General features: G+C 38.7%; 1 protein-coding gene across 3 annotated transcripts in view; it reads left to right on the forward strand.

Moving 5' to 3' along the window:
* Window positions 1-20,720, forward strand: part of col14a1a (collagen, type XIV, alpha 1a) — a 119,592-nt gene that overhangs the window by 21,875 nt on the left and 76,997 nt on the right. For all 3 annotated transcript variants that reach the window (XM_067509043.1, XM_067509042.1, XM_067509044.1), the window contains exons 6-15: window positions 15,888-16,043; window positions 16,210-16,329; window positions 16,558-16,722; window positions 16,876-17,040; window positions 17,628-17,779; window positions 18,690-18,819; window positions 19,174-19,319; window positions 19,464-19,593; window positions 19,817-19,956; window positions 20,332-20,458. In XM_067509043.1, coding sequence (XP_067365144.1) covers window positions 15,888-16,043; window positions 16,210-16,329; window positions 16,558-16,722; window positions 16,876-17,040; window positions 17,628-17,779; window positions 18,690-18,819; window positions 19,174-19,319; window positions 19,464-19,593; window positions 19,817-19,956; window positions 20,332-20,458 — 1,431 coding nt within the window. The remainder of the gene's footprint in view (window positions 1-15,887; window positions 16,044-16,209; window positions 16,330-16,557; window positions 16,723-16,875; window positions 17,041-17,627; window positions 17,780-18,689; window positions 18,820-19,173; window positions 19,320-19,463; window positions 19,594-19,816; window positions 19,957-20,331; window positions 20,459-20,720) is intronic.

Below are 20,720 nucleotides of genomic sequence, written 5' to 3' on the forward strand. Positions count from 1 at the left end.
TAAAATATGGTGGCTTCAGTGCTTGACATTCATACATTATTTTCACAATCCCAAGTGTCAAAATATCAACAGCTACTCTGCCCATGTTTGACTGAGATAAGGAGCCAGGGCAAGTGATGCTGTTACACACAGGGGCTAAATTTGAAGGTTGCCATGTTTGTTCCCTTGATTCATTGGTTTACTGCTTACACAAACTTTTTAAAAGTTTATGTTCAGGAGAACTCAGTGATCTCATCATATACATGGTAGATATCTATATTATTATTTTTGTATTGGATGCATGGGCATGGCAGTGCTAGTTTCTTGGTTGCCTGGCATAAGATTAGGCCACACACACTGAAAATAAATGTGACTGTCATTATAAGCATGTTAGTGATGATAATTAAATGTTAATTGCTGTTACATTAAATTTAGTTCCATCGAATAACACATCTGACTTTTATTATCAGAGCCTATTAGAAACAAAAGTTAGTTTGCTCGTCATTCCACAGGTTGCAAAAAGTAAACTTTATTTCTGTGGCAAATCATATTAATTGATGTAATGGTTATTTGTGTAAGTCATTTAGATTGGCAGGTTTGTACTATAATTGTATGTCATTCTGTCTCTTTCTCTCTGCAGTTCTTTAATAAAATTTTTCAGTATTTGCTAAAATGTTCTTTTTTCACTCGCATAATAATTTAAAATCCAAAGGTATTTGTTCCATTGTCTACCGTATGAACGGTTAGCTGTTGCTGCTGTATCAAGCCAAAAGAAAGTCAGTAAGGAATTATGCCGGCAATAAAAAAATATCTGTGCTTTGCTTATCAAAGCAAGAACAAATCCATTAGTGGTCCCCTGTGCAAGACAGTAATATATTTTCATTGGAACTTGGCCCTAAATAATGTTTCTTCAAAAATAATATCCATTGTTTAGACAGCTGCATAATATTAGATCACAGGACATCTGTATGTGCGTGCAGTGCTGCAGGGGTGTCCATGATTGTATTTGTTACGAATGGGGGTCAGCAGCCTCCAGTAGTAAAACAGATGGTTGTCGCCCTGCAGACTATAAAGATCCAACAGATACTGTGTGTCAGCACTGGTAGCAGGTCAAAGCTTAGTGTTGCATATTTGAATGGATCACACAGGGAGAAAAAAATTATTATAAAGGGCAACTTCACCAATTTTCAACTTGCTCCCCATGGCTTTAGTTTGTAGTGTTAAATGTATAATAATGCTCTTAAACTGCTCTCTGACCTCCCTATTCTGGAATATTTCTGTTATTTGGGTACAAAATCCCTCTAGATGACATCACCTGAAGGCGTTTTACTTCATTAGGAGTTCAGATAATATCATCTGGGGGAGCTCTGGAAAATCAGGTTGACCACAATCACAACCTCCATAGTGTGAGCAATGAGTTGACATGATCTGAACTGAAGGTTCTTCGAAGTGATGTCATCTGAAGGCATTTTTCAGCCCGAAGAAGAGAGATATTTATATATAGGAAAATGAGAGTAGTTTAAAAGCATTATTGTATATTTACACCCTAAACTGAAGCCATGGGGATCCAGTCAAAAATTGGTGAAGTTGCCCTTTAATAATTATTAATCATGAAATCACATGAACAAAAAGTTAATTCTTTTAATATTCTTCACCAGTTTAATTATCTAGATTTTGACTTCAATACCAATCCCATGATCAAATGGTTGAGTCGACCTGTTTTAGCTTTCGCTCACGAAGCAACCAGAGCGCTCAGCCAACAGCATACACACAAAAGCAGAAATCATTGGGCATTAAAGGGTGAAAGCCTCTCTCTTCCTCCATGCTACGGTGCCTCTTTCAATACATATTGCCTAATAGGATGTGAGTGGAGTGATGCCTTTGTAACTCCCTTACTTGAAACCAGTGCGCACAAAGGGGCGACACACACGGATTGAACCCAAGAGAAATATACGTAGTTAAAGTTGAACTGGAGGTCAATGAGATTCTGTTGACATTCACAGCTTTGGCAGTGGGAGAAAGAGAGAAGGACAGAGTCCTTTAGAATCCATCACATCTATAAAAGGGAAGCAAAGGGTAGCAAATACCTGGAGAGTAAGGTTTCTGTATTTATAGCTTTTCTGTATAGATATACCTTAATTCCTAAAATTATCATTTATTTCAAGACATTCCTCCTGGGTGTGTGTTGGGTGTGTACGTATGTCTCTTTGTTTGTCACTTTGTTAATTCTAAGTGCTAAACCTTCATTTAATGTACATTTCTCGAAATCCTTCTAAATATGTGCTTTTATTTTGTCTTTCTTTATTTATCACCTTCTTAGTGTCCAAAAATAGCAGTTACAGAAATGTTTGGCCAGTGTTGGCTACGTAAGATGTCACGTTTGTGGCCAGAAAGATGTGTTACTAGACTGCAAAAATTGTTGGAGAGACTGCATGAGGAGGCCAAAACCAATACCACAAATGAGAAGAGGCAAAAATGCTGAATAGTAGCAGACTGATCAGCTAACGGCTGAGTTATTTCGTCTGAATGCTTATGCATAGCTTATAATTTGAAAGGCTCCAAGAAATTAGAAATGAATGTAGGAGAAGTTATTCACTGGTGTGCAATATGAAGGATAAAGCAAGGAGAGGGTTAAAATTAAGTATTTGGATAAAGTACTAAAATAAACCAAGAAGAAAGTTGAGCTGACAAAGAGTGAATGCATGTAAATGTTCTCCCCGAATGCACACTTCATCACCATTTGTCTCATGTCACTAAACACTTTCTCTATAATCACAAATCGTATTTTACATTTTGTTTTGGACATTTGCCAAGTATGGAATTATTCCTGTTGAGAACGAAATATCAGTCTCACTCTCACTGGATGTGTGTTCAGACACTTTGGAGCAGATCAGCTATTGCTCACTTGTGAGTGTGCGAGGTCTTTGTGCTCACTTGACTTCTGCCCTTGTGTTCTACTTTGTATTAAGAGCAGGGCTGAGAGTGTTTAATAAGTGTCTATGTGTGTAGGGGTGTATGTGGGGGGTGGGGGAAGGGGATTCTCCCTCCTTCTTTATTGTTACAAGTCATATCAGACGTACTGTTCTGTGTCATGTGACGTGAGTCACACTCCTTTGCATTTCCCGCATTTATATAAGCTCATATCTTTGCAAACTGCTTTCACAAGGCACATCTTTCAGCTGATACACACATTTTCTTGCATCTTCCAGTCTTTCTTGACTCTGATTCACTGACTGTAAATGTGTCACATGTCCCTGACTATTGGACTTTACAAAGGTACATGACGTCCCAGTCACATTTTGTCAGCGTATCAATCTGGATTTAGGAAGCCACACAGAACTATTACTACTGCAAAATAGGTTTGTAAGTGAAATCTCTGCAGCTTTGGACTAGAAGCAGCAGAAGCATCAGCAGAAGGAGCTGTGTGCTCCAAATTGATGAATGACATCAATTTGTCTAAAACCTGTGACACACACCAAAGCTAAAGCATAGACTGCCTAATGTAGGGTTGTTGGACCAAGTAGTGGGTTGTTTTTCTAATTATTTGTGACACAGGACTCAGTGTGTGACAGTTAATGGGCTTAGCCCAAACTGACTTGTGGTTGTTAACAGAGTGCCCCAAAGCTCCGTGCTTGGACTGCTGGTATTTATTTATTTATTTATATTTTATTTATGTATAAATAAGTTAGGGGTTAAGGAATATGGACATTAAACTCAATGCTATGCAAATAATACAGTTTTATTTAGCCTTGCACTCTCACTTACAGGGAAACTTCTTACTCTGCAGTGTGGTTTAATATTTTAATCCTGGCTCATTTAACCAAATTTTGTAGTGAGTGCAAATAAAAAACATGTTATTTTATAATTTAAAACAACAACAACCAAAGAAAATAGATGTTGTCACGTTTTTTATTGTGTATAGTGTATGTTCTACCATTTAACTTGACTGTCTTTTTCCTTATCAATATGTTGAATACTTTGTAAAGATCTAAGACTAAAGTTTTATTTCAGACAGAATTGTTATTATTTTTATTGGAAAATTACCTTTTATAAATGAATGCACCAACAAGTGTTGGTCTTACAGTATCATGCTGCATCTTTAGTGATCTGTTACCAGCTTAAAGATATTAACTCATCACTGTGCGGTCTAGATTTGGTTATCTTTATGTTAGGTTAACTGGTATATTTCATAAACATATTCTAACTAGTCTAGACAGACACACACACACCCTTTTGTGATTCTGTTGACAAAGCACATCGAACCTTAAAATATATCCATGAATTTCTAGTGGCTTAAAATAACTATTTGATAAAACTGTTTAATAACAATCTGTAGTAAATCATCCTTACACTGTTTTCTTGCTTAGGTTCTGCCACAGAATTGCTTACATTTATCATCTCTTAAGCTTATAAACATATACATCTGTCAGACAAATAATAGCTTGGGCTTGACAAACCAAAAAGCAAAAATAAAAGAGTAAAGACACATAACAGGGCCAGATGGACATGATAACTCCCCCTTCTGCAGAATTAATGATTAAGCTAGGTTTGTATTGAATAGTGACCCACCCATCTCTAAAGTTCTTACAATGTGTGCATGGAGCTAAAAAAAATAACTGGATATGATAAGAGGGGCTTAGCTTTCGAAATAGAATTCCACACAGTTCAATGTGGGTGTTTATATGTGAGCGTGAACCAGACAGAGATTAGAGGAAGACAAACAAAAAGAAAAGAGCAAGGCAAACAGAGACAGGTAAAGATGGAGAGACAAGCAGAAAAGTAGAGAGAAAGAGGGTTTATAGGCCATGAACTGCTTTCAGCATACATATTGCTTGTTCTGTGAAAAACACCTGTGAATTCAGTGAAGTGGAATAAAACAAGACAGTGGATTAAAGATCAGGAGGCCAAGCAGAAAAAGTGTCTGGTGGGATGATACAAACCATGTAAAAACAGCTGTTGGATTACAGTTCAAAACCCACTGGATCACACTAGTCTCTCTCTCACACACACACAAATGCGCACACGGGTGCACACACACACCCACACACAGACACACACACACACATACACACACACACACACACACACACACACTCACTCACGTAGGTCCACAGGTCTAACAGATGAATATGAATGTTTGCTGAGTTGCTCCAAGGGCCACTAAGCAAATGACAGGTGTATCAATCTGCTGTATGTTTCCTGATTATATAAACAAGCCGATAACACAACGAAAATCTTGTTTTTGAGCTCTTGTGTATCATCACTCTGCCTACCTCCAGTAGGCAGGATAAAACTGCTTTGCAGCTCAATAGACATTAAAGGCCTTTCTAATCATGAAGTTGTCACAGAGAGTTGGTCCCTAATATTTCAGCTGATTTTATATTAATTAGACAACAGTATTTCCATGCAGAATGCAGAAGTCAGAATGATCCTTGCTCTTTTATTATACTTGCAAAGCTGTGCATAACTGGTATCTTCACTGCAGGATTTCTGAGATACTGAACGCCACCCTGGACCCAGCAGCCACTGGTCAGTAGTGTTAATCGAATTTGGTAACGGGTGTCTGAAAACTGGTCTCCAAAATGCTGCTACAGTTTTAGCATCCTGCTTGTTGTGCATGCTGAGTCACTTTCATAGTTTACTGTGACACATAAATGGAATGGAGCCATCGTTAATGAGTAACACCTGTGTTTTCCCTATGATAAGATTATATGTATGCTGTTAAAATGACTATGCCTTGGTCAAATCTTAATGTAAAAGAAAAAAATGAGGGTAATATTTTGGAGAGTTTTTGTTATGGCTTTATTGTAGCTGTCTCGCAAAAACACATTTTCATTTTAGTTTGGTAATACACTTAGCAAGCACACCCACACATGAGCAGATGAGGTGGAACAGAAAGAACAAGTGTGTTGGTATAAAGTGGACATTTTCTCTACAACAAGACTGAAATTGGTTATATTGAAACATTACGTTCTAAATGTGCATGACAAAAAGCAGACAGGACCAATTGATCTTATTACTATTCATCCTGTAATAATTTGTTGGATGACTGGTCATCTACTGTATGATTTTATTTCCATTGTCAATTAAAATTACTTCTAAAACTGGGTGTCATAATGTACCAGATTCACCATAACATCTATTTGGGAATACGTATTTTTGTAATAAATTAGCCTTATATTGCAGGTGAAGCACTCTTTTAAACACTGGTCCACCCAGGATTCAGACCAAGAGAATAAAGGACCTGTTCTCATTGATGTTGGGGTCGCCATTGCTACTTTTAATATATCTGCATGCCTGTCAGTGTTCTGAGCATTAATTTCAGACACTGAAACACAATCACAGTGGCGGGGGAAATAAAACTTAACTAGAGATAGATTGAAATGACAGCACACTCTGTCTGATCCCTGGCTAAATAGAGGTCAGCAATAAATCATGGCTGGCTCCGAAGAGCCAGTGTTAATGAGAACAGAAAGAGAGAAGAAGAGAGGGAGAGGGTGGAAAAGTTTTCTGAAGCAGATAAGTGTGTATGTTTAAAGATGTGTGTCTATTTGTTTATGTACTGAGCGTGCATTGCTCTCAACAATAATATAGTTCCGTGTGTGTTGTCTTGTCTGCTTATTAATAAGATTAATGTAAAGCAAGCTGCTTAGCTTTAAAAAATGTCTGCTTTGAGCATAACACAAATCCTACAGTCTGTTTGTGTATATATACTTTATTTGTGTGTTTACTTATAAGTGCTACTTAAACTAGTTGTCAATATCTCTTCTAGCTTCTAGTTTCATTTACTCATCTTTGTAACTGCATTTTTTTGGTGCATGTCTGTGTTCTGGCAACAAACAATGACTTCCACTGTTGCAGTCACATTTTTAAAACCCATTGCTTAACACCCACATGATTTAATTCAATTGTCGGGAAGTCACATTTTTCCCACAGCTATGCAGACTGCACTATGGGCTGGCAGTTGTAAAATGTGACTGCTTACTCCCTCATGGGAACGAGGTGAACTCTTTAAATGGTCACAATATTGTTGATGCTTGTCTAGATGTGTATTCACCGCTTTACAAGAGGAGTACAGAGTTTTTTTTAACTCGTTTAAATTACAAAACAATCAGCACCATTAATACTAACAGAAGAATTGTTATCTTTTTCCTCCATTACACAGTGTTGTTATGTGTCACAGTTGAAAAAGTGCAAGTGTAAAACTAACAAATTAATAGAAATCTGTTTAGGTTTCCAGAAACTCTAGGTTTTGGCCCTGATAATTGAACATGTGAGCACTTGAAAAGTGCTACACTGCCTGACATGAGAGTTTGTTTTAGTCTTTGAGATTTTTATGAGATATTTTAGTGCAAAACAAAGCCTGTCTCTTATTAGTTCACCACAGAGATGGAGAGATGATATTGAGAAGTGGAAAGAGTTACTAGAACACCACATAGTTTGTCAGTATATCTGCATGAGGACACAGTTCCCCGCTGTCCCCCAGTAACTTCATTTTGACCTTTGTCAAAGGTGTTGGGAAAAGAGCGAGAGGAAGAGGAGAAGAAGAAAGACAGATGGGGCTTAGAAGGAGCAGAGGGACCTTTGACCATCCTGCTGTTCTCTATAGCAGTGAGGCAGAGACCAGAGAGGAGTGATTCAGAAGAAACTACAGTAATACGATACCAGACTTTTTCTCCCTGACGTCTTTTGTTGGGTGAGAAACATAGTTTGTGCAAGTGTGCAAAAGTAGTGTACTTTTAAAAATATTCTGATTTATTTCCCAAAACACTGACGAAATTCAATTTTAATGCCTTTCAGTGGTTTATAAATGTAAATCAGAAACACTCTACAGTTCTATAACAATGTGAACACAACTTAAGAGTGGGCTGCAACAATTTATAAATCCTTCATTTTGAAGTCATTCCTGTCTTCCTAGACAGTTTCAGACTCAGACTGTCAAAGGGCCAGGGGTAAAAAATAGGCTGTTATCACTGTAAAATGTTGCTGAAATCTGTAGCTAAATTATATCCTGAACTTAGCTGAGTCAGTCCTTAATGAATTAAAACTTAATATTTAATACCCCACATACTGAGTATTCAGGTCATTGTTACTGGCAGTCTTTTATAATTTGTACTAGAATGTATATCGGTGAAGATTCTTAGTCATCCAGGTGTGGATCCACCTTATTCACACTGAAGAAGATGCTTGGAGCAAGGTAGTGTAGTAAAGTAGCAAAACGTTTCTCACCAAAAATAATCAAGTCCAGTTGACATGATCAGTCTTCGGATACTAGAATATATTTCTTTAAATATCCAGTTTCTTCATTACTAAGTATTTTAGTCAAGTTTGAATTTAATAATAAATGATGCAACCCTCACCAACTGTCAATCACATTGTATCAGAACCCTATAAATTCACAAAGCATGCAATCTGAATGTAATTAGATGTGTAAGTGTTTTAACACAAACCTTGCATTACATTTAGTTGCTTGAAAGAAACTACTACCCAGTCAACAAAGCCTCCACTAAAGTTTAGGTGATATACTGAGACTTAGATTTTTCTGACTTTAACTCAAGGTTTCATGTTTACTGAGGTAGATTATCTTCATTGGACAATTATGAAAGATGTTTCTTAAACTATATAGGGGTGAATGGCAGTAAATGGTTTCTTCTTGGAAAAATGACTCAGGTTCAACTACACTGAATGTTTATAGACATCAGTGGGGATAATGTGAAGGAGAGGGGCAACCTTGATTACTGGTTCAGATGTAAAACATCAGTGTTATGTCTAGCTGAAGGACGTTCTCACCACCCTGCCAACAATAGACTTTGGAATGGCCAATGAACTGTAATTAACTGTAATTACGGACCCTTTCATCCTCTGTTTACCATCTCCCTGATGGCTCTTCATATTGCACAGTACCACATTCCCCCGTGATTCTCTCTTCCTTAACCAACTCCCCATGACTCTCTAGCCACACTGTCAGTAATATACTGTAAATATTAATAGCATCGGAATGTCTCTCACCTCTGAATGTCTCTCAAAAAATATTTCTGTTGCTTTAAAAGAGCCCCGTAGGCTATGTGCCATAAAAAAGAACCATAATCTTTTTTATTCTTTAACTTCAGAGTTGCTTTCAAAGCCATGCTAGTTCATTTTGTAAGAAGTAACAAAGGTAAACTTTACATTGCCTACCAAAGTAAGCAATTGTCTGGGCCCCCAAGTTTGGAGGGGCCCAGAAAAACAGAAATGCTCCATGTTTTCATACAGTACCAAAACATTAATACTAAAAACAAAAATAGACATCCATAGCCTACTCCGGAATAATTGACAATATGTGGTCAAAGCAACTCTAATCTTTAATAGATGACCCCCACACATTACAGGAAAATTGACAATTCCTTAGACATGCTAGTGGGGGGCGATTGAAAAGTGCTACCAGCCACTTTTAATTTAATTTAATTTAATTTAATTTAATTTAATTTAATTTAATTTAATTAAATTTCATTGCTGAATCATCTCCTGCTGCTGAGACAGCAAAAGTAGTTTTCCACAAATTATAAAAGCTTTTCTTCTAACACTCTCGCCTGTGATCAATAAAAATGATATATCTTCAAAAGTTCCCAAACTAAGATTTTTCTTCCTCTAAACATGTTTGGTGCAAATGTCAGTGACAAATAGATTACATTTCTTCATCAAATAAGAGCCACTCTGCGGTCTGAAAATAAATGCTTTTAATCTGAAGGAGCAGCAACAGAAAAGGGTTAGCATTACAGCTGGACAAGCAGAGGGACAAGTGTGAAAAAGTGTCAGGTAAGCAAGCAGTATGGAAAGGGGATTGAACCGTCTGACTTGTAGTTTTAGCTCAGTGCACAGCAGCTTTTCACACATAAGCATTTCAAAATGCTGGACAAACAATGAAGGACAATATATGAAAAGTTACATAGATTTAACTTTGTACATGTTCTGCAAAGAGGAGAAAAACAATCAATCCCATGGCCTTCATAGCCATAGTACTGAAAGATGTTGTGGAGAATACTGCTGGGGCAGGCAAGTCACCCTCAGCTTTGAGGGCAATGGTGGCTACCATGATAGCAGCTCGTGGTGGGCCACGTAAACTTGCTAAAGAATGTTGTGACTGCATTGCATAGTTTCCCAAAGGTGCTCGTAGACTTCCTCATTACTGCAAAAGGCCAACTGTCCCTGCATGGAGTTTGGAGTTGATGCTGTCTGCCTTGCACCAAGAGCCATTTGAGCCCTTGGTGGACTTACTGGCCATAGTGTCAGCTTAGAGAGTGGGGGTCCTTAATGCCCTTCTGGTGCAGGAAGAGTGATGCCCTTTTCTGCCACGTGTCACAGGCATAGTGTTACCCCCAAATCCTACACACCCGAAGATCTCAGATGGGTGCTCATCTGCGTCCTGGCCATCATAGGATTGCACCCCCCACCGTCCTCAGGATGGTGAAACAGGGCTGTATGTGAAGTCACTGTTGTACCTTGTCAGGGCCATAACACTGTACAGGTCTGCACTCCGATGGCAGTGACATCTCATTTTAAAGGTTTTGCCATTTTACACTCTGCGGGGGCAGCTCTGTCTGCTTGGTTTCCATGCTGTGTGCCTTCAGAGTCCCCATACATTTGGAATATTTTAGTCTTGACACTGTAGAGAACAGACGGTTACTTTATAGTTAAGGTTCACTCAGTGAACTGATTATTTCTCCAACTCCAGGCTCTGAAGAGTGTTCCAATAAAGGTTAACCAAGGACTCATCTCTCATTTCAGGTTCTCCTGCATTCCCCTCTTCTCTTTATCCTCTTCTCTGCATCTTTTTCTTCCATTGTATGTACAAAACAAAACTGTGATTATAAGGGGGATAATAAGCTAATATGAAGGACCGCTGGTTTAAGGTTGAATTGCTCTGTTGTCAGACATACTTAGGTAATGGCAAAATCACGACATAAAGTTATTCACATTCCACTCACCCCAACTGGTCAAGGCAAACGGCCACCCACCCTAAGCCTGATTCTGCTGGAGGTTTCTTCGGTTAGGGAGTTTTTCCTCTTCCCTGTTGCCTAGGGCTTCTTCAGGAGGAGGAAATCTCGGCTTTTATAGTCTTTACTTTATTCTGTAAAGTGCCTTGAGATACTTTGTTCTGATTTGGTGCTATATCAATAAAGTTGGATTGAATTGGAGGTGGCTGATGATAAGGCAGTCGTCCATGGACCACAGGGTCAGTGGTTCGATCCCCGGTCCCGGCTATATGTTGAAGTGTCTCTGGGCAAGACACTGAACCACTAACAGTCGATTTCCGTTCTTAGCTCAGGTCCAAGGCCGACAGAAATTGGGGAGGGTTGTGTCAGGAAGGGCATCTGGCGTAAAGACTGTGCCAAATTAACACTTGGACAATGATCCGCTGTGGCAACCCTGAACTCACAGGATAATCCAAAAGGACAAAAAAAATTTAATCGAATTGAAAAAAGGTCAATTACAGTTTAAAAGCCAGGCATCATAGTTGCTCTCCAATGACTACAAAATCTTCAGCGCATGACCCTTGTATAATGTGAAATACTTTGATTTTTGAGTTTTCACTATTATGACTGAAAATAAAGTGGGATTTATCTGAGCCTGAAGACATCAGCATACTTTAAAATACAGATAGTTCACATACTTTGTTATAATGCTAACACAATGTTTTATTAAGTGGGATGTGAAAATAACATCTGGACAGATGTGAAGCCCTGACAGTCTAAACATCTGACAGATTAATAATAAAAAATATTCTTTTCCCCATGTATTTTGATTGTTTTGTATTTATGTAGTTTCATATGAAAACAGATCGATTCTATACACCAGCAAACTATGGAGAATTTAAACTATTTCATGAGAAATGTAATGTGAAATTTATCAGTCATGTGGAGGTTCAACCATAAAAATGTACCATACGCATAACATTTGTTATGCAGTGTTTCCATCAGATAGAAGAAGAAACAAATAAAGGTTATGACAACTGAGGTTATAATAATACATAAGGGTTTTCCTCACAGACTATAGCTTTACTGTGCTTTAGTTTTCTGGGTTTGCCTGAGTTCCCTAAATAACTAAATCCACCCTAAAGAAGGGAAATTCTTAACACGCTGGCTTTTTATGCCATTTACTCCAAGTCGATTCTCTTCTCTTGTCTGCTGTTACAGCAGGCTACTTAATAGCCTCTTCCTTCTGTCTTAAAAAAACACTGACATGTTTTTGACAAAATACAAACCTGTGACCTTTATGTACTCTGAATTCTGAAGTATATATTCATAATCTTCTTGGCTTTTTCAAAACATTACCTGATGAGTATTTTAGTGAATTTTATGCAAACACCTTAGTGTTACATGTTAGGAATATGCATCATATTTAAGTCATCAGTTATATCTTGACCTTGTTGTCTTCTCTTCTCTCCTTCCACTGCTGTGTATAGCAGATGGATGGGTTAAACTGTCAGACAGACACAGACAGCAGTCAGGAGACTCTGTCTGGAAAATCACTTCTTGAAACAAATACCTGTGTGGGTTATCGACAGTACAGCTTTTTTAATTTCAAGCTTGAGATAGTGTTGCTCTTTGATAATTAGACAAATAGCAGTAGCTCTACTGTAAATATCAAATATATTTTAGATGAAAAATAATAGATAGTTTGCAAGAAGCATGTTTTATATGTTTCAGTTAGACTGAGCAATATTTTGCATAATTAATAGTAACAATAACTAACAGTATATAGATAATGTAGTACAGTCCCCGATGTGCTTAGTTTGGATTGATTTTGGTGAAACCAGCAGTTGAATTATCTGCTTTCTGCAATGATTCATATATCACATTATACCACTCTGCAATCTTTACCTTAATCTTTCAAATGAACTGTTCTCAGCAAAAACGCAAAGTAATAAGGGACATTTCCTTAAGTCAGCATTCACTTTCATCACTTTTCTTCATTCAGATACGAATGTCCAATCTTATAAGCATGTGCTGGGTTGTTCAGGATTACTTGTGCAGAGGATTTATGATGCCACTTTAGCTGTTGTGGTATTATGCTAAATTAACTAGTGTGTTCGTGTGCATGTATGCGTATGTGGGTTTGTATGAACAGCGGAGTTACCACCAGTTTGAGCATGTTTTCATGTGTTTGTGAGATAGAATATGAGAGATTCTGCAGTTGTATTGTTAATGTGCACAACATCATATTATACATGTGAATACATGTGTATTCAGCAATTGTTGAGGTTTTCTGTGGGTGTTTGTGACATTGTTTCCATTTTTCTCCTATTTTCACAACTACTTTTAAGTTTCATGCTTAGAAATCACTTCAGTCTTTCATGTGAAAAATGTAGTTATCAAATAAATTGGAAAGAGATTGATTGAAAAAAGATAAGCACTAGAGAGATATGGGAAAAACATTTATTTATTTATATTTTTTTGTCTTTTCGGCTTGTCCCGTGACTTCAGGGTCACCACAGCCAATCATTGTCCACATGTTGATTTGGCACAGTTTTTTACGCCGGATGCCCTTCCTGACGCAACCCTCCCCAATTTCTACCGGGCTTGGACCGTCACTGCACAGCTGAGGATGGGAATGGGCTGTTAGGGGTTCAGTGTCTTTCCCAGAGGAAAACATACACATCACAAAGTTGCATCCTGTATTACTTTACATCATGCACAACCCCAATCTCAGAAATGTAAATAAAAACTGAATACAATGATTTGCAAATTTCATCAACCCATATTTTAATTGCAATAGAACATAAACAACATGTCAGATGTTGAAACTGAGACATTTTACATTTTTGTCGGATTTTGTATAAAGACGAACCCAAGTGAAGAGAAGACGAGAAGGAGTAAACTAATGAACAGGTTTATTTAAGGAAAAAACTCAATAATTAACATATAATCACTCATAAGAGGAGGATACAAAATAGAAAATGACAGGTTAAACACTGAGCTATGCGGAACAAGAATAGTCAACCTAGACTACAAAACCAAAATAAACACCAAGATAAATGACTACGGAACCAAAAACAGAATCAGAAACAGACCAAAGCTCAGATCGGGAATGGGCAACAGAATAATAACAAAAAACAAGAGTTCGGAATCCGAAACACACGTCAGCTAAACCAAAGAGCAAGGTACACTGTAAGTAAGAAGAAGGATCTGGCAGGGGACTTCAGGGAGAGCTGATGAACCAGGGAACAGATGATAAACAATCAGATGATGACTGGTGGAATTAACTATGAGACAGGAAGCAGGGAAAAGGGGCTGCAAAATAAAAGTCCAGGGCAGGAAATGGAGCTGAGGACCAGACCATGACAATTTCTGGAGTTTTAGATGAGGAATGTTGTCCCATTCTTGTCTGATGCAGGATTCTAGCTGCTCAATAGTCCTGGGTCATTGTTGCCGGATTTGTAATTTTATGATGCACCAAATGTTTTCTACTGGTGAAATGTCCGGACTGCACGAAGGCCAGTTCAGCACCTGGACCCTTCTCGTGTGAAGCTATGCTGTTGTGATGGATGCAGCATGTGGTTTAGTATTGTCTTGCTGAAATATGCGAGGTCTTCCCTGAAAGAGACGTTGTATGGATGGGAGTATATGTTGCTCTAAAACCGTTAAAGCATTGATGGTGACTTTCCAGATGTGTAAGCTGCACACACCATAGGCACTAATGCACACCCACACCATCAGAGATGCAGGCTTTTGAACTGACCTCTGATTACAAGCTGGAAGGTCCCTCTCCTCTTTAGTCCACAGAACAGGGCGTCCATGGTTTACAAAAATAATTTTACATTTTGATTCATCTGACCACAGAGGAGTTTTCCATTTTGCCTCAGACCATTTTAAATTAGCTTTGGCCCAGAGAACACGACAGCGTTTCTGGATCGTGTTCACATTTGGCTTCTTCTTTGCATGACACAACTTTAACTGACATTTGTGGATTGCACGGTGAATTGTGTTCACAGAAAGTGATTTCTGGAAGTGTTCCTGAGCCTATGCAGTGATGTCCATTAGAGAATCATGCCTGTTTTTAATGCAGTGCCACCTCAGGGCCAGAAGATGACACACATCCAGTTTTGACCTTTGGCCTTGTCCTAGTACATTCTTTCTGATAATCCGAATCTATTGACGGTAATATATACTGTAGATGATGGGATTAAGGTCAGATTGGTGAACCTCTGCCCATCTTGCATCTGCCTCTCCTTTTATACCCAGTCATGATACTGACCTGTTGCCAAATAACCTAATTATTTCTCAAATGCCTTTCCATTTGTTTTTGATTCGTGGCAATTACTTTTTCAGCCTTTTGTTGCCCCTGTTCCAACTTTTTTGAGCTGTTTTACTCCCATCAAATTCAAAATGAGCTAATATTTTCCATGACATGGTTAAATTTCTCACTTTCAACATCTGATTTGTTGTTTAAGTTCTATTTTGAATAAAATTTGGGTTGATGAGATTTGCAAATCATTGCATTCTGATTTTATTTAAGTTCCTGAACGTTTTTGGAATTGTTGTTGTACATGTTTGCAGAACAAGTTAAACTGTAAATGAATATAGGACATGAATTTATGCGGCAGACTAAGGCTTCTGTTCAAAGTCCAGATTTTTTTGGTTTGTGTTATGTTCAGTTCAAGGCATCCTTTAACTCCCAACATGAGGTATGCATTTATTTTGTTTTCTGGGGTTTGCCTGAGAAACCTGCACATGAAAAGTAAAAGCATTGTTTTGTCAAATTGGACTTATTCTTTAAACAGTACTTCTTTCTGTGTGTTTGTCGCCAGCTTGAATTCATTTTAGTTACAATCTGTCTCTCTCTTCTACTTGAGTAGTTTTTGTTACCACTACAGGCTCTGTCATTAGCTATCTATCAATCTTGTTGTCCTCTCCTTCTTCTTTGTCCAGTTGATCAGTTTGTGTGCCACACTGAGGCCATCGCAGACATTGTAATCCTGGTGGATGGGTCCTGGAGTATTGGTCGGCTCAACTTCCGGCTGGTCCGCATTTTTCTGGAAAACCTGGTCAATGCCTTTGATGTTGGCATTGATAAGACAAGGATTGGTAGGTTCATTGGATGCTTCTGATGTTTGTGCTAATATTTCTTATGTATTTCAGCTATTTTATAAACAAATGGCAGGTTATAATATCATATGTAAAAATAAGGGGTGTGTGTGTGTGTGTGTGTGTGCGTGTGCGTGTGTGTGTGCGCGCGCGTATGTGTTTATAGGTCTGGCTCAGTACAGCGGTGATCCCAGGATAGAGTGGCACCTAAAAGCTTTCTCCACTAAAGATGCTGTGATTGATGCTGTTAAGAACCTGCCCTACAAGGGAGGAAACACTTTAACAGGTGCTGTACTTTACTGATACTTCCAGTTTGTTTGGCAATGAGTACTGAATTAGTTTGTTAAGTGGGACCAAACAATCTTCTAATCTTTTGTCTTTGCTCTTTAGTTTATCATCATCTCGCTCTTCCTTCAATTTCTTTCCCTTGAATTACTTTTTCTTCCATCTACCCTGGGTCCTCTGCCTTTGTCTTTCTCACTGATCCCCCTTCTCTGTCCTTGTCTCTCCCAAGGCCTTGCATTGACATACATTTTAGAGAACTGCTTTAAGCCTGAGTCTGGCTCACGAGTTGGTAAACCAAAGATAGGGATCCTTATCACGGATGGCAAGTCACAGGATGATGTCATACCACCTGCAGAGAGCTTGCGCAATGCTGGGGTTGAGCTGTTTGCTATTGGTAAGGATGAGCACCACAGTCACAGCTTCACTCTTTTAATTTGGTCATCTGTGATGTTTCTTGGTACTTAAATGTATTCAATGCATTAATTCAAGGAATGTTTGAAAATCATATTCTTAATATATGAAAAATTGTTATGTTTGCCCTTCCCAGGTGTTAAAAATGCTGATGAGAATGAGTTGCGCTCCATCGCATCAGAGCCACACAACCGTCACGTCTACAACGTGGCTGACTTCAACATCATGAGCTCCATAGTGGAGGGACTAACCAGGACAGTGTGTGAACAAGTGGAGCAGCAAGATAAAGAAATCAAGGACAGTAAGGAGACACTGGTACAATCTCATGTATATGGGGCACAGAAAAACATAATAATGTAAGCAATAAACAATGTGCAACATGATGATTTTGGTCTTTCTGAAAGACTTGAAGAGTTAAAGTTACATTGACATGACAAGAATAGAAAGGTCACAAAATGGATTTTGTTTGGTGTGAATCAAACCCTGTGCTGTAATTTTACATAAGAGATGGTAAAGGCCCAGAGATGGTTGGACTCATTGTAGTTTCTTGATGGTGAAGTTGGTGTCATATAGCAACCAAACAGAAAGTATATCCCACTAAAACATGTTTTAGGACACTTACTTTTCATTCTCTAGCCTACTTGTCTTTCTCATTTTTCCCTCAAATAAGTTTCCAAAGATTTAGGATGGAAAATAAAAAAACAGGAAAGAGGATGTTTTGTAAAGAGACACCATAAATCAAGTTTAATATGTTTCGATTGTATTTCAATCTCTTTTACTTTGAACCTCTATGCATATGAATTTTTCGATGTCAACATTCTCCAGTGGGAGTAATGTCATGTAATGCCATCCCGTCTGTTTTCTTATTATACCCTTTTATTTTTTCAGAACAGATACCAGAAGAGGTTGGGGCGCCACTTGACTTACTGACATCTGAGGTCACAGCCCATAGCTTTCGGGTCTCATGGAGCCATGCCCCCGGAAATGTAGAGAAATACAGGGTGGTTTACGATCCCGTTCAGGGAGGAGGGCCACATGAGGTACAGTAATTACACCACTACAATTACTGCACTGAAAAATTTTGAGATGTACAAGGAAGATGAAGATGTCAACAACCACCACAAAGAAATGTGTCACTACATGAGATTAGGAAATACCTATGATATTGCAAACAGGCATCCCTGAAAAAAATGACATGCTTTTTACAAGCATGTGCATAGAAACATTAGCAGGACCTTCTGGGGTCTAAACACTCCACAGGAGCACAGAGAGGTAGTTGTAGGCTGGGCTACACTCCATATTTTCCCACTATATTTTATACATCTCTGGGACTTATCTGTGGTGTTCTGCCAGGTGTATAGTTTTAGCTCAGTTTGTCCTTGATATACATGGTGGCATTATTCATCCATACCTCTCACCCATCATCCATCTCTTCACAACTCCCCAGGACACCCTGCTTGTAATGAAGGCTCAGAAATGATACTCTGGCCGATCCAGGCACCTGCTTGATTTTTCCAGAACATTTGTCCACAGAAACTATTAAATCTTTAGCTTAGCTGGGTTTAGAGGGACCAGATGTCCTGGAGCCTAAGGCCTTTCCAGCTGGCTTGGCCCAAATCTAATCTGTATCACAACTGTCATCCATTGCGTTCAGAATGAAAAATATCCTTTAGCTTTAGACGTTTGTCCCTTATTCCACCCAATAAATCGTTTGTTTCCCTTCCTTTACCATTCCATTTCAATCTCTCTTTCCTGGCTTGACTTCTTATCTTTCCTCTCTTCCATTTATCCTTGTCATCTTCTACCATTTGCTGCCCCATTTTCCCTGCTATTCTTTGCCCACCTGCCCCTTTCCTTTCTGCTCTCCCACCCATTCTGGATCCCATCTTTCTTTTCTGCCCCTTACATCCATGTTTCACACGCTCTCTTCCTCATCCTTCTGCACCCCAGGTTGTGGTGGAGAGCAGTGAGACTTCAGTTGTGTTAGAGCAACTCAGCTCTCTCACCGAGTACCAACTGTCTGTGTTTGCTGTGTATGCAAACGAGGCAAGTGAAGCTCTAAGAGGATCGGAAACAACCCGTAAGTTTATTCTCGCACAAAAACATGCACACAGATATGTACTTACGAAACCTCACAGCTATGCCTCAGTCAACATCTGAGATCCCAAGTTATTAGCACTGGTTTCAAAGTTCGACAGTCATAGAAAGAGGACATATTGAAAATGATGTCAAAACACAGAAAGATTTTACGTTTCCACAAATAAAATCGTGGCAAGAGTCTCAAGAGACACTACAACATTTTATAAAACTGAAACTTAAGTTAATCAACACCAACCTCAAATACTCTTTTTCTAACATTTCTTATATTTTTACTATGATTATTGACTGAATGGACTGCATGTTGATCTGTGTGGTCACATGTATGTGTGTCTAGTGGCCCTTTCCACAGTGACGGGCCTCCAGCTGTTTAATGTGACTCACAGCAGCATGAAAGCAAGATGGGACAGAGCTGATGGTGTTTCTGGATACATGCTGCTCTATGCACCAGTTACAAATGATAGAGACTCAAAGGAGAAGGAGGTAGTGTAAATAAAATATATGAAGATAGAAAGTAAAATACTGAAAAAAACTGGTTAATGGATCATTTTAAAGAGGAAATTGAAAATTGTGAGTCTTAAGTTATGTTAAATACTAAAATGTGCGTTTGTGCATCTTCGTCCAAAGATGAAGGTGTCGGACAGAGTGACAGAGGTGGAGCTGGATGGGTTGATCCCTCACACTGAATACTCCGTCACTGTGTATGCCATTTATGGAGAGGAGTCCAGTGATCCTGTTACAAACCTGGAAAATACGTGTGAGTACACATACAATTTTAGTCCATGTAAGGGCATCATTCTTAGCCTTTAGCTTGACCTTAACCCAAATTTATCCTAACAGTAAAACTAAATCTTATTCTCAAACAGGACAGATGAGCATTGGGAAAAACACCCTCTGTTCTAAAATGTCCCCTCTCCCAAAGTTCAAAAGGTGCTCAAATGCACAGAGACACAGCAAACCCTCGTTCCTTTTTTTTACAGTATCACCAAGTCCTCCCAGCAATCTCCAGTTCTCTGACATTACACACAACTCTGCCCACATCAGCTGGGACCCTGCGCCCCGAGGGGTTAGGGGCTACCGCATCATCTGGGTTAAGACAGACGGACTAGTCAGCAAAGAGGTCTGTGTGTGAGATGCATGTCATGTTTTAAAACTATAATTACATTATTTATATTATGGATTTTTTGGTGAATGCACCATGAAGCTGTGCTTCTTTGTCTTTGGTTTACTGGGATATTCTTTACCTCTACATTGTGAATTTAATAATATTAGACTGCATTAGTATCTATAGGATAGCAGTAGAGCATATTGGTGCATAACTGTTGAATATTCGTCTTTTGCCAGCATTGAAAATGTTAAATGTTTTGAACTCTTCATTGCATGGCCATAGGAACCTGAAGAAATCCCAACCAAAACCATCTCTTAGTGGACTTGCGTCGTAGCTGACAGTAAATGAATTGTTAACGTATGGTATGTGTCTGTGTATATCTTGCAGGTGGAAGTGGGTCCAGTGAGCTCTTATGACCTCAGTGAGTTGATGTCTCTGATGGAGTACTCAGTGGCCATATTTGCCCTGTACGACGAGGGACAATCGGAGCCGCTTACTGATGGATTCACTACCAGTAAGAAACTCTTCAAATGTCAATTAGTGAGAGTGAGGTTATGTGTGAACAGTGTGAACACAAATGTGCTGATGAAGATGGCCAATGTTGTTAACAGTGGCAATTACCGAGTACATTTTCTCATTTGTTTTTTTTTTATTGTTCAGATTTTTGGCCACATTGCTGTTATTCCATTTTCGAATCTTCTTTCCTGCTGAGGACAATATTGTCTCAAATTCCTGAAAATAGCTGAATTAACACTATTAAAATTTCTCTTTTAGAG

The sequence above is a fragment of the Channa argus genome, chromosome 7, assembly GCF_033026475.1.
Source record: "Channa argus isolate prfri chromosome 7, Channa argus male v1.0, whole genome shotgun sequence".
NCBI classification, from domain to species: domain Eukaryota; kingdom Metazoa; phylum Chordata; class Actinopteri; order Anabantiformes; family Channidae; genus Channa; species Channa argus.